General features: G+C 52.6%; 1 protein-coding gene across 2 annotated transcripts; it reads right to left on the reverse strand.

The window, feature by feature from the left end:
• Nucleotides 1–1,260: 1,260 nt before the first annotated feature.
• On the reverse strand, nucleotides 1,261–6,533 carry MLF2 (myeloid leukemia factor 2). Of its 2 annotated transcripts, XM_006065834.4 has the most exons (9): nucleotides 5,965–6,528; nucleotides 5,323–5,400; nucleotides 4,944–5,070; nucleotides 4,654–4,689; nucleotides 3,993–4,046; nucleotides 3,542–3,670; nucleotides 3,233–3,392; nucleotides 2,294–2,515; nucleotides 1,261–1,770 (listed from the first exon to the last, which is right to left on the reverse strand). In XM_006065834.4, the coding sequence occupies exons 2-8, from the start codon at nucleotides 5,370–5,372 to the stop codon at nucleotides 2,328–2,330; spliced, it is 744 nt and encodes a 247-aa protein (XP_006065896.1). In that variant the 5' UTR covers nucleotides 5,373–5,400; nucleotides 5,965–6,528; the 3' UTR covers nucleotides 1,261–1,770; nucleotides 2,294–2,327. The 2 variants fall into 2 exon arrangements, with proteins under 2 accessions (XP_006065896.1, XP_025138893.1); XM_025283108.3 differs by lacking the exon at nucleotides 4,654–4,689 and having other exon boundaries at nucleotides 5,965–6,533.
• Between the last annotated feature and the right edge of the window lie 6,070 nt (nucleotides 6,534–12,603).

Here is a 12,603-nt window from a genome sequence, read left to right on the forward strand (position 1 = left end):
GCTGGTGGCAGAGCTGAGCCAAGGAGCAGGGGGCTCCTTCTACATTCCCATGCTCTTTCACCTGCTGCCTCCTCAGGAGATTGATGACAATTCCTCCACTCCCAGAGGAAGAAACCAGGGGCAACCTGGACAGGGCACAGTTTACACTGGAAGTTGAGGACTGGGGACGTTTTGAGCTCCTATTTAGCATCCCAGGTGGAAATGAATTCTCTCCTGTTTGACTTCTGGGATTTCTGGATTCATCACTGGTTGGTTCCTTTGACCCTGGAAGTGCATCGTCAGTGGCTGGGTGACTAAGACTTAGTACCCGATCTGAACAGGACGTCAGTGCTTGGTTGCTGACGAGCTCACCTTCGTCTGCCCATTGTGTGTCTGGATAAATCTGCTTCAATCTGTTTGCCTGTCAAGGACACGGGAAAATCTCCTTCCCAGAGAGGACCCGGTGCTGTTTTTACCTTTGATTTATCAACTGACAAGGCCAGCAGATGTTTATAAAGCAGAAACCGCCCTCAGACTCTCACAGACACTCTCCATCACTGGTGAGTTCCCGGGAGGGACAGGGTGACCCATTTGCTGAGCCAGGTCAAGCAGGAGCGAATGTCTTAGAGCTTCTCAAGCTGGTCCAGAGCTGCTCAGGTTCCAGGCTAATTTTCTTCCCTGGGCTCAAATTCTCAACAACTGGGGCTGGAGGTTTTGAAGAACACTGCTGCCTCGAGTTCCTCCCGTTTGAAGACTGGAGCGGGGTCCTTCCTGCTCTGTACCCCAAGTGTTCCTGCCCACAGTCCAGGCGAGAAATGCCCAAGCGACAAGGGGCAGAAAACTTGTCAGACACCTACAGGTGTGCCCTGCCACCCCCTCAAAAGCGAGGAAGCCTGCAGGACAGTCACCCTCAGTCTCACCCCCAACCCAGCCTGGCCACACGCATCGCTGCTTCTCATGAAGCACTGACAGCCCCACTGCGGGACCACTGCGGTGCTGGGCGTGAACGAGTTAAGAAGGCCACACACGGAGATAGAGGGAAGGTAAGGCGACTAGAGAAGGAAATGGCAACCCACTCCAGTATTCTTGCCTGGAAAACAGTTCATGGGGTTGCAAAGAGCTGGACACAACTCAGCGACTAAACACAAGGTGACTAGGAGACAGGAGGGTTGAAACTGAACACGGAAGAGATCAACAAAGCCAGACACAACACCATAAATCAACTATACTTCAATAAAATACATTAAAAGAAAAAAAAAGTAAAGCCAGATGCCTACTTGGTCTTTTTTCCATTCTCCTTTATTTCATAAACACCTAGTTACAAGTTGCACAAATCAAAAAATAAAGGCAGAGAGGGTGTGGGGAAGACCTTTGTGATGTGAAGCGGGTTGGAAGGGAGAAAGGGCTGGGGACAGGTCCTCTCCCTCCACACACAGCCCTGGACGAGGGCTGTGGCCCCTACAGTAGGGGATCCAAGGAGGAGGTGGGCAGAGAGCCAGGGTCGCTGGGGCCCCTAAACCCAGAGCTCACCCTCAAAGCCCCTTCAATGCATGGCAGGAGTAGAACAAGGAAGGGAGGGAGATTCAGAGATGGAGTAGCAAAGTGAAAAATCAAGTCATCCTGGTAAAGAGGTTAAAGGAGGAAAGGAAAAGGGGCAGTGAAAGGTTCTCCCTGAGACCCCCAGGGAGGGGCTGGGGCCAGCTTGCCTGTTAATTTAATATTAAATTGGGAGTGGGAGTTGAAGAGGAAAAGTTATCTCAGGGGATGACGTCTCAGCCTCTCAGCTTGTACCTGGGATGGGAAACAGAAACACACAAATTAAAAGGAAGACAAGATACAGAAGCCAGAAGTTCTGTCTTTCTGTACCAATTAGAATTCTACTTGGGGGCTTCCCAGGTGGTCCAGTGGCTAGGACTCTGTGTTCCCAATGCAGGGGGGCCCGGGTGTCATCCCTGGTTAGGAAACTAGATCCCACAGGCCACAACCTAAGACCTGGTGCAGTCAAAATAAATAAACATTAAGGGACTTCCCTGGTGGTTCAGTGGCTAAGGCTCTGCACTCCCAACGCAGGGGACCTGGGTTTGATCTCTGGTCAGGGAATTAGATCCCACATGCTACAACTAAAACTTGATAACAGCCAAAATTTTAAAAATTTTTAAATAAATACAAAAAAAAAACCACCAAAAAAACCAACCTCTTCTACCATCCAAGGTGGTGGTTGCTGGGTACCTAGGCTGCTTCTGCCTCAAGGCTGAGTGATGCTCACATTACACGCCTCGCCCCCTCCTGTCCCTGCCCACCCCTTGGTACTTACAAGAGATACAAGAGAGGCCGAGGGCCCAGGGCCCTCACCAGTCGTAGCGGCGCGACTGTCGGGATGGGGAGTCCTCGGTTCCCTGTATAGCCAGGCGGGGAGGCCCCTCAGCCCTTCGTCCTCCACCCCCGGAAGCCTCGTGCCTCCGAAATTCCAGAGGGCGTTGCTGCCGGAATCGGGAAGTCTCTCTCCGCCACTCATCATCAAACGCCGCGGCCTCGCCTGAAGAGGACATGGAGACCACACAGGGCACCTGAGTTATCACCCCACTTCCCAGGCAGACCCCTGCCCGATGCAGGCTTGAGCCACAGGGTCTGAGACCAAAACCCAAGGCTGAAAGGCCTTGGGGCAGGGAGGCGGGGGGAGGGGAGAGGGGAAGTTGGATTCATCATGGTTTCCTGAAGCCACGAGCAGGAAATCAGGAATGGATACTTAGTTAAGGAGCATAATCCCATACACACTGTATTTAATAAATGTTGGCTGATTTGAAAGAAATAAAGATGAGAAAGGAAGACACTGATGGAATAGGGTAGATTACTATCAATATCTGACTTAGGTGACAAGAGTTTGCCCTCCCCGGTGAGGCCATCTCCTGCACTGACTTAGCCCTAAGCTGACAAAGAGGCCCTGAGTAAGTGAAGAACATGGAGCTCATCCATAATGTTGCCCAAGAAACACGTACAGAGCTAGGGAGCATGCATGAGGGCTCAGTCGTGACTGACTCTTTGCAACCCCATGGACCGTAGCCCACCAGGCTCCTCTGTCCATGGGATTTTCCCAGGCAAGAATACTGGAGTGGGTTGCCATTTCCTTCTCCAGGGGATCTTCCCAACCTAGGGATCGAAGCAGGGAGAAAAAGCTGCCATTTCTCAGCTCACGAGAAGGGGGTTAGGGGCTGGTGGCAGGAAGCCGGCAGGCTGGAGCCGGAAGGGGGCTTACTCTCGTCCAGGTTGATATAGTCCTGCCGCTCCTCCTGGTCTCCCGTGCGGTGGTTTCGGGAGCGCTGGAGGATGTGAGCCCGGTCCCGGATGTGATGCCCGATGGACATCTGCTCCAGCCCGCTGTCAGAGTCGCGCACGGTCCGCCGGGTCTCCCGGATCTGGGGGAGGTAGAGAGCCACATGCTCAGTGGATCCTTCCAAACCTGGCTATGCCAGCCCGGAAACACCACCCAAGACCTCCTCTTGAAAAGAGCTAGCCAGGCCACCCGACTGTGCCTCCCTGGGATAGGAGGAGCCCTCCAACTCACCCCCCCTGGGGCCGAGCGCATCTCTGACGTCTCTTGGTAGACCTTGGGGGCCCCGTCGCCGGTGTTGGAGTAGGAGATGACAGTGGAGGAGGAGAAGGTCTGGCAATTGCCTCCGGCTGTCATGTGCTCCTGGGGAGGGAAGGGAACCGCAAGGCTGAGTGGGCAGGGCCTGGCTTCTGGAGCAGGGATCCCTCCCTGCAGCCCCGAAGCAAACGTGAGGACTCACCATCACCCCCCCAATCCCTCTGAGTCCAACAATAAGCCAGGCAGACCTGGAGAGACCAAGCCTTAACTGCCCATTTCATGAGATGCCCGCCGCTGCTTCCCACTCAGGACCCCTGCGCTCTCCGGGTCTGGCCGTCTTATCCAGCCTGCAGGCCTCTGTGAGCACAGCCTTCCCCACACCCACCTCCAGGGACTCGCCAGGGGAGGCGGGACACAAGACTCTCACCATGTTGCCGATCATGTCGTTCATCATCCCGAACATGTCCATGAAGCCGCCTGACTGGAGCAGAAAGAAACTGAGTCAGGTTGCCGAATTCAGGCTCCCATAGGCCACCTGGCTGCATGGTCCCTCTCTCCCCTCCCTTCACATCTGGCAGCGGCTCTTCCTCATTCCTCATGAGCAGGAGCAGAACAAGTGTGCCTCTCTCCACACTTCTCTTCCCACCCACCCCGCCCTCCTCCTCAGGCTCTGTGGCTACTAGGATCCCATCTTTTTCCTGCCTGCCTGACCTATTTCCTCCTACTTTTAAGAAGCAAGTCTGTGTTACTGGAGTCTAACCTATAAAGGGGTTGTTTCTGAAGCTGTAAAAAAATCTGCTACACATCATCTCTAGTTGGCCCTCCAACAGCACCTTCCTCCTCAAAGGAAGACATCTTGCCAGGCAATTATATCTCCCTAATGGGCATGACTCCTAGAAGCACAGGAGTCAGTAGTTAGCTTCATCAGCTCACAGGACTCAGCACACAGCAGGCCCGGAGATCTGTGAGCACGTGAAGACTCTAGGGTTACCCATTAGCCTATATTTCAGAGAGACAAATTTGGAACTAATATCTAAGGGTTACAGAGCATGTCTGAGATGGAAGGATGCAGGGAGATGAAGACTTACCATTCCCAGCATTCCAAAAGGGGAGACAGCCCCAGCCTACGGGAACATGTCAGGAATAGAAATCAGAGGCCACATGCGACCTCACCCTCCCAAACCAAGCCCATGGCCTCCCTTGCTTTTTTCCATCCTCCTCTCAAAGGAGCATCACAAAGCCTGTCTTCCACACCCCTTTTCCCACTCCTAGAAAGCATGCCACTTGCTAAGTCAGCCAGCATGCAAAAAAAATGAAGCACTGCATTAACCACCCTCCCACCTTTCCTCGAGTCTCAGGTCTGTGGCAGCACCATTACCTGCATCCTGCGGCTGGCAGGCCGGGTCCCTGGCAGATTGCCATCTGTGATGCTGAGGAAGGGGCTATATCCAAACCCCCCTGACAACATCCGGTTCATGTGCTGACGGTGAATGGCAAAGGGGTCCCTGTGCAGGGAGAGTACAGAGCAGATGGCAGAAGGGGCAGCAGTCAGCACCTCCCCGCTCCCCCTCCCCCCAAAGAAAAGAGCCATAGGGAACCAGCGGCACAGACATCCCCTCCAAGACTAAGCTGGAGCTTAGAGTGGCCACCCAGGTTTGATCCGAGCCCACAACAGGAGCCCAGGTGTCTGTCTCAACCGCTCAGAGACTGAAGTGGACGGATGTGTGCTCTGGAGCAAGAGGGGAGGTGATACTCACATCAGGAACATGGGGTCCTCGGGCTCCACGTCCCTCATGAAGCGGAACATCCTGATTTCAGCTCCAGGGAGCTCCACACTGTGAAGATGTGGAGGCTCAAAGGTTGGAAGCGGCCAGGCTTTTTGCACACCCGCTCAGAGCGTGGTCCCTTCCAAACACTGTAACTGGCCCCCAAACTCCAGGGAGACCCTTCTCCAGGTGTTCAACATCAGCCTCTAGGGAGAGCAGAGCTCTTAACCCTCTCTCCGAAGGAGGACCGTGGAAAATTTTCCCGAGCCTGTTTTCTGCTTCCCCCACTCAGAGCCATCCTCTTCCCAAAGCCACCGCCAAAGGCACACTCCCCCAACCCCCGACGCCACCTTTCCGGATGCGAATCTCAAGTGCCGCCCCCTACACCCGCCCCATAAATGACCCCAAACACTCCGCTCCCTCCTCACACCCCGGCCGCCGCCAGACCTCCCCGGGTGGGCCTCATCGTGCCTGGCGCCTGGCCCCCTCACCCCGAACCCTGCTTTCCTGCCAGGTGAGCAGGAGAGGCAGGCTTGACCCGCTCCCCTCCCCGCATCCCAGGCTCCCGGGGACCCTGCAGCCCGGCGGGCCGCTCCCGCCCCGAACCGGCTGCCCGCTCCGCTCGAGCCTCACCGGTCCCCGGTCCGGGCTCAGCGGCCCATCCGGCCGGTCTCGCCTCTCGTGCGCGACAGGATCGGGGCTAGCGGCCCGGGACGCTGTACTGGTCCGGGCGTGAGCTCCTCGGCCTCCCGCACCGCCTCCTCTCACAGCTGCCACCTCCGTGCACCCCCCGCCCGTCGGCCCACGGAGCCCGAACCCCAGCCAGGCCCGGACGGAAGTGACGTCACGACGGGACAGCCCACCCCAGGCCGGGCCTGCGGAGCTCCGCCCACCGGCGGGCGTGGGGCGCACGCAGGGCCGGCTCCCAGGCCTAGCTGCTGGGGGCCTCGGGGTCCTCTGGGACTCGGGGAGCGGAGGCCTCGTTAGTAACCTAGACTTGGGGTCTGTGGCCCCAAGGAGGCTCCCTGTCAGGGTGCAGGGGAAGGAGCAGCGGAGTCCATCGCCGGGAGAGGAAGAGGAGGGAAGAGGACGGGGGCAGATTCCCCCGGACAGGGCAGGCTCTCAGTGGGTGACGAGGTGGGGCGGATCCCTGGGGAGAGCTTTCAGCAGATTTCTACCAGGGAAGCGTTCATCCCGAGCGGGAGGAAGGACGGCAATTCTGCGGGGGAGGCGCTGGGGCCAGTCCCCTCGGGAGGAGGCGCGTTCCAGGCCGGGGCGGCGTCCTCGGAGTGACGTAGCGGGAGGAGGTGACAGTGCTACCCAGGTCTTCCTCTGGTTTCGGGAACTCGGGCTGGGGCACGGAGGATCCAGGCTAGGGGTCTGGCCGCCAGATGGCGCCCTTCGGCCGGGCTGGAACTGCAGCCCCTGGGGAACTGGCGTTGGCGGGGCCCTAGAGACCACCCCCCACCCCCCACCCCCGCCACCCCCAGTTACCCTGCTGTGAGGAGTCAGACTGGGGAGAGTGTTCTGAAATCTTTTCATTGAATGCCAGCCTCCCCTTTCTTTTCTCTGAGTATCCTCAGGAGCTCCCAGTCCGCACTGATCTTTCTTGCCTCTAGTCAGGCAGGTTGCTAGGTAGGTCGAGGGAGAAGAGAGCTCCCGGTTCACCAAACTCACCGAGGGGGCAGAGTTGCGAACAGGCCCAGGAGACCTGACTCGAAGGCCAAAAGCTGACACTTTGACATACTAAATGTATTGCACAAAATCCGGCCCAACTGGAGAGAAGGGCCCTCCCCCTGGGTGACCAGGGATTTGGGCTGTCCAGGCTGGACTTTAGACTGGACTCATCCGGACGCCAGCTCGCCTGGTTCTTTACACTGGCCACTAGCCACGTTCGTGCTCAGTGGGCCTGACAGCCAGAAAGACTTGTTCCCATCTCCAGCACTTCCCTGGAGAGGAAGAGGGGTTGCTCCCTGGTGACTCAGGAAAAGGTGGTACCAGTGGGGCTTCTCAGGTATCTTTGGACTTGATTATTATTAAAGAGAGAGGAAAAAACAAAAACAATAGTGGCAACAGAGGGGAACAGAGACAGAGAAATTAGAAGCTGGCATACTGGCAAAGCCAAAGATAGAATAAAAGAAAATGTGTTTTCCATTGATATTTCTGGGGAATAGACTTAGTAAAACCTTTTGTCTTCCAAATGCTCTATCTCTGAACAGCCCACCATGCCAGTGCCCCTTTCCTCTTTCCTCCAAACAAAAGCAGTGTGACAAGTGGTTAAGAGTTGTCCCTGTGAGAGTTCTGCAGTCCAAACTTAGTGAAGTGTGGGCCTCACCTTCCAGCATCTCCGTCCCGGTTTCATCATGTCCAACCTACCCAGAGTTGGATAGGAGATGCAGCTAGTCTAGCCTTCTCCTTCCGTCTTCTTCCATTGCTTGGTGTTCCGTGTTGTTTAGTCGCCAAGTCATGTCCAACTCTTTGCAACCCCATAGACTGTAGCCCACCAGGCTCCTCCGTCCATGGGATTTTTCAGGCAAGAATACTGGAGTAGGTTGCCATTTCCTCCTCCAGGGGATCTTCCTAACCCAGGAATTGAATCTGTGTCTCCAATGTCTCATGTACTGCTGCTGCTGCTGCTGCTAAGTCGCTTCAGTCGTGTCCGACTCTGTGCAACCCCATAGACGGCAGCCCACTAGGCTCCCCCGTCCCTGGGATTCTGCAGGCAAGAACACTGGAGTGGGTTGCCGTTTCCTTCTCCAATGCATGCAAGTGAAAAGTGAAAGTGAAGCCGCTCAGTCGTGTCCGACTCCTAGCGACGCCATGGACTGCAGCCCACCAGGCCCCTCCGTCCATGGGATTTTCTGGCCAAGACTACTGGAGTAGGTTGCCATTGCCTTCTCCGCTCATGTACTGCAGACAGATTCTTTTCCACTGAGCCATTGGGGAAGGTGCCTAGTAGAGCTCTTTTTCTTCTTCCTTCCAAGACTTAAGAATCTGATACTGGGGACTTCACTAGCCATCCAGTGGTTAAGACTCTGTTTTCACTCCAGTGGCCATGGGTCCCATCTCTGGTCAGGGAACTAAGGATCCAGTATGCCACAAGGCACAGCAAAAAAAAAAACAACAACCCTGATATCAGTCATTTTTACTTTTGCATGATTTTTAATCAATCACCTCCCCTAAGAATAATTACAAATGACAGTTTAGCATCCATCTATGACACAAAGCTCTAAACCTAGGCTTTCTCTCAGGTTAAAAAGAAAGCTTTGAAGAGGTGGGGATGAAGGAGGAGATGCAAGAATTCATTCTCATCATGCTCAGCAATGGATTATATAGGCAGCCATCTACTCCAAGAATTGAAGGAATGTAATTTTACAAGCAACCTTTCTGTCCAGACAGTTTGTATCTGTTTTCCTTCTCTGTCACCTTCCTATTCCTTCCCTTCCCTCCCCCACTCACTGCCTTCTCTTCCTTTCTTCCTTCTTTCTGTCCTTCCCTTCATCCCTCCTTCCTTCCTTTCTTAAATATGTCTCTGTCCCGTAAACTCTGATGAACAGAAATTCCTCAGTCATCAGAGTTTCCTGTAGATGATAAAATGTAGGAGGGAGGGTGGGCCCAGTCCTGGGTGAGGCTCAACTCGAAGGGGATAACCATTGTTGGGAGGAAGAGAAACAGTTTCTCCTCACTGCTTTATGTGATGAAGCCAAAGTCGGGATGTCCTTGAGAGGGGAAAGAAAGTGTTAGTTGCTCAGTCATGTCAGACTCATTGTGACCCCATGGGCTGTAGCCCACCAGGCTCCTCTGTCCGTGGGATTCTCCAGGCACTAATACTGGAATGGGTTGCCATCTCCTTCTCCAGGGGATCTTCCCAACCCGAACCCAGGTCTCCCGCAGATGGAATCTTTACCATTTAAGCCGCTAGGGAAGCTCAGAGGGGAGATCTAGGTCAGAAAAGTGCCCTTGTCAGATGTGAGGTCTGGCATCTGGAACAATCCCAGGGCAGCTGGCTTCTGGAGCAGAGTGAGGATGGGGTGATGGTAGACTTACGGGACACTGGATTCCAACTTGAGCTAACATGGATGGGTGTGACTGAGTGTATGTGTGTATGTGTATTGGAGGAGGGAGATAAATCCTGACATTGAGCATTAAGTTGCCCCAGGAAGACAGAGTGAGTTGTATAGTGGACACCAGATCAGAATGAGATTGAAAAATGGCTTATGAACAGTTTTTTAAGCCCATCTTTTCAGTTTGTTTTATATCCATGTCCACTTAACAAATATTTATTGAATACCTACTGTGTGAGGCTTCCCAGGTTGCAATAGTGGTAAAGAACTCGCCTCCCAATGCAGGCAACATAAGAGACGTGGGTTCAATCCCTGGGTTGGCAAGATTCCTTGGAGGAGAGCATAGCAACCCACTTCAGTATTCTTGCCTGGAGAATCCCAAGGACAGAGGAGCCTGGCGGGATACAGTCCATGGGGTCACAAAAAGTCAGACACAACTGAACAACTAACACTTTCATTTTTTACTTTCCAGCTGTTAGAATTCAGAGCTTTCACTACTGTGGTCCCAGGTTCAATCCCTGGCCGGAGAACTAAGATTCTCTACAAGCCATGAGGCATAGCCAAAAATAAATAAAATAAAAATAAACAAAATTTTTAAGTGACTCCAGGTTTTTGTTTTTGTTTTGATCTGGGCAATCTGAATGAGAAATAAATGACCATTCTGTATCAGGACAGGCTTGAGAACATATGGAAATTACGTCTGGCTGAAATTGTGATCCTGACCAAGTGGCTACACAGGGTGACTGAGTGGACGGTCTTCTCTTTACTATTATTTTTTTAATCTATGTATTTTATTTTATGGCCAGGGCATGTGGCATCTTAGTTCCCTGATGAGGGATCAAACCTACACCCCCTTGCTTTGAAATCGCAGAGTCTTAACCACTGGACCACTAGGGAAGTCCCACAGTCTTCTCTTTAGAATTGAGCCACCTGAGGCGGAGGAGGGTGACAGGAATACAGGAATCCTGAGGCTAGTTTGACTATCAGATATGAGATGTTGGATCACCTTGGGTAGATATGCTAATATTAATGGTTGGCATGAGCACTGGAGTTTTAAGTCTTAACAACTTCCTGTTGTCCCTTGATCATTTCAAGGAGCCATCCCTAAGGAGGCCATGTATCTCATGATTAACATGGGCTTTAAGGATTGAAGTTTGTGCTACCTGTGTGGTGAAAACTGAAAGTGAAAGTCACTCAGTTGTGTCCAACTCTTTTCGACCCAATGGATAGTCCATGGGATTCTCCAGGCCAGAATACTGGAGTTGGTAGCCTTTCCCTTCTCCAGGGGATCTTCCCTACCCACGGATCAAAACCCAGGGTCTCCCACATTGCAGGCAGATTCTTTACCGGCTGAGCCACACGGGAAGCCTGAGTGGTAGTTCCTGTCAATAAACATTTATGGAGCTCCTACTATGTGCCAAGCACAGTGCAAGGTGCTGGGGATGAAAGACAAATAAGACATGGTCTCTGCTCAGCAGGGTTCACAGCCCCAGTGAGGTGGCCAACATGGAGTCAATGATAATCCAGGGATGAAAGCCACCATAGAAAGATAAAGATGTACATTCAAAGGGGAAAGGTGGTTCAGAAAAGGGAGAGGGTGGCTTGGGAACTGTGGCAGGGCAGCCAGGAGAGTATTCTAATTTTTTGGGGGGAGCCACCCCATGTTCATGTGGGACCTTAGTTCCAAGACTACGGATCAAAACCACACCCACTGCATTGGAAGCATGGGGCCTTAACCACTGGTCTGCCAGGAAGTCCCCAGGAGACCATTTTAGGTTGAAGATAAGATCAAAGCAAAGGCATTGGGACTCCTCTGGCCGTCCAGTGGTTAAGACTTCAAGGTTCAATGCAGGGGGCATGGGTTCCACCTCTGGTTGGGGAACTAAGACCCCACATGCTGTGCAGAGTGGCCAAAAAATAAAATAAATTTTAAAAAGAAAAAAGCAAAGGCACAGAGGTAGGCTCCAAGCAAAACTTTTGAGGGAAACTTGGTGAGAACCAAGGCTACAGAGGTTAAAAGGGACCAGATCTTGAAGAGCCATATTTACTTCTGGACTTTATCATTGGCCTGGGGAAGCTATCAGGAGGTTTTATGGAGGGAGATGACAACAGTCTATTTGTATTTTGGGTAGAAGGCAGTTTATACATTTCAGCAAACATTTCTGAGCTACAATACACCATATACCAAGGTAGGTATGAAGATCCAAAAATTCTTAAATCATGACTGAAAACCCAAATGAATTAAGCTTAAAGTCAAGTGAGTGATGTTGACCTCTGGAGCAGGGGCAAGACTGGGCTTGGAGAGAAGAAAAGAAGCTCAAGGAATCTTTAGAAAGTGAAATGTGAGGGATCTAGGGAGGGAAAGAAGAAGCCATGTCTCAGATGACCATTTGACATGAATGAATGGGTGGAGAACAGGACCTTTAACTGAAATAGAAAAACGAAGGAACTGCAGTTGGAAGGTGTGGGGTTGAGGCACTGTGGAGGATCCAGGGAGAGAAGACAGAAGAGAATTGGAGTCATGATTGTGCTCAGGAGTGAAGCAGGCACTGGAGGTGTGAATTTGAGAGTCATCAGGGTTTTTGTTGTTGTTGTTTTCAATGGTTTTTTAATTTATTCATTTTAATTTTTGGCTGTACCCTTCGGTATGTGGGATCTTGGTTCCCCGAACAGGAATGACCAGGGATCAAACCTGCACCCTCTAGATTGGAAGGGGGAGTCTTAACCACTGGACTGCCAGAGAAGTCCTTGAGAGTCATCAGGGTTGGAGGTCTGTGTTGGCAGTGGGACTTAAGCCACTGGAGATGCATGATGGAGTCACTTAGGGAGACTGAAGACAGGACCCCCGAGACCCAAGCTCTGGGGTTTCCCAGGTGCACACTAATGGTAAAGAACCTGCCTGCCAATGCAGAGACCTGAAACATGGTTTCAGTACCAGGGTTGGGAAGATCCCCTGGAAGAGGGCATGGCAGCCTCCTCCAGTGTTCTTGCCTGAAGAATCCCATAGACAGAGGAGCCTGGTGGGCTAAAGTCCATAGCGTCGCACAGAGTCGTACACAAATGAAGAGACTCAGCATGTGTGCATGACCAGATCATCTCCTAATTTCTCAGTTACTTAGGCTCTTTGAGGAAAAGTATGTTCATTCCCCTGAGACCTGAGCCACCTGGAAGGGATCAGTTGACCCGGCAATCGCTTCCTCCCGGTTGT

Source organism: Bubalus bubalis, chromosome 4 (assembly GCF_019923935.1).
Source record: "Bubalus bubalis isolate 160015118507 breed Murrah chromosome 4, NDDB_SH_1, whole genome shotgun sequence".
Taxonomy (NCBI): Eukaryota; Metazoa; Chordata; class Mammalia; order Artiodactyla; family Bovidae; genus Bubalus; species Bubalus bubalis.

Excerpts from the sequence above, each read along its gene's own strand:
- MLF2 (XM_006065834.4), bottom strand. The coding sequence starts at position 5,372 with ATGTTCCGCTTCATGAGGGACGTGGAGCCCGAGGACCCCATGTTCCTG. Across the intron at positions 4,047-4,653 it reads CTTTTGGAATGCTGGGAATG|TCAGGCGGCTTCATGGACAT; the intron begins GTAAGTCTTCAT and ends TTTCTGCTCCAG. Across the intron at positions 3,393-3,541 it reads TGCGCTCGGCCCCAGGGGGG|ATCCGGGAGACCCGGCGGAC; the intron begins GTGAGTTGGAGG and ends TACCTCCCCCAG.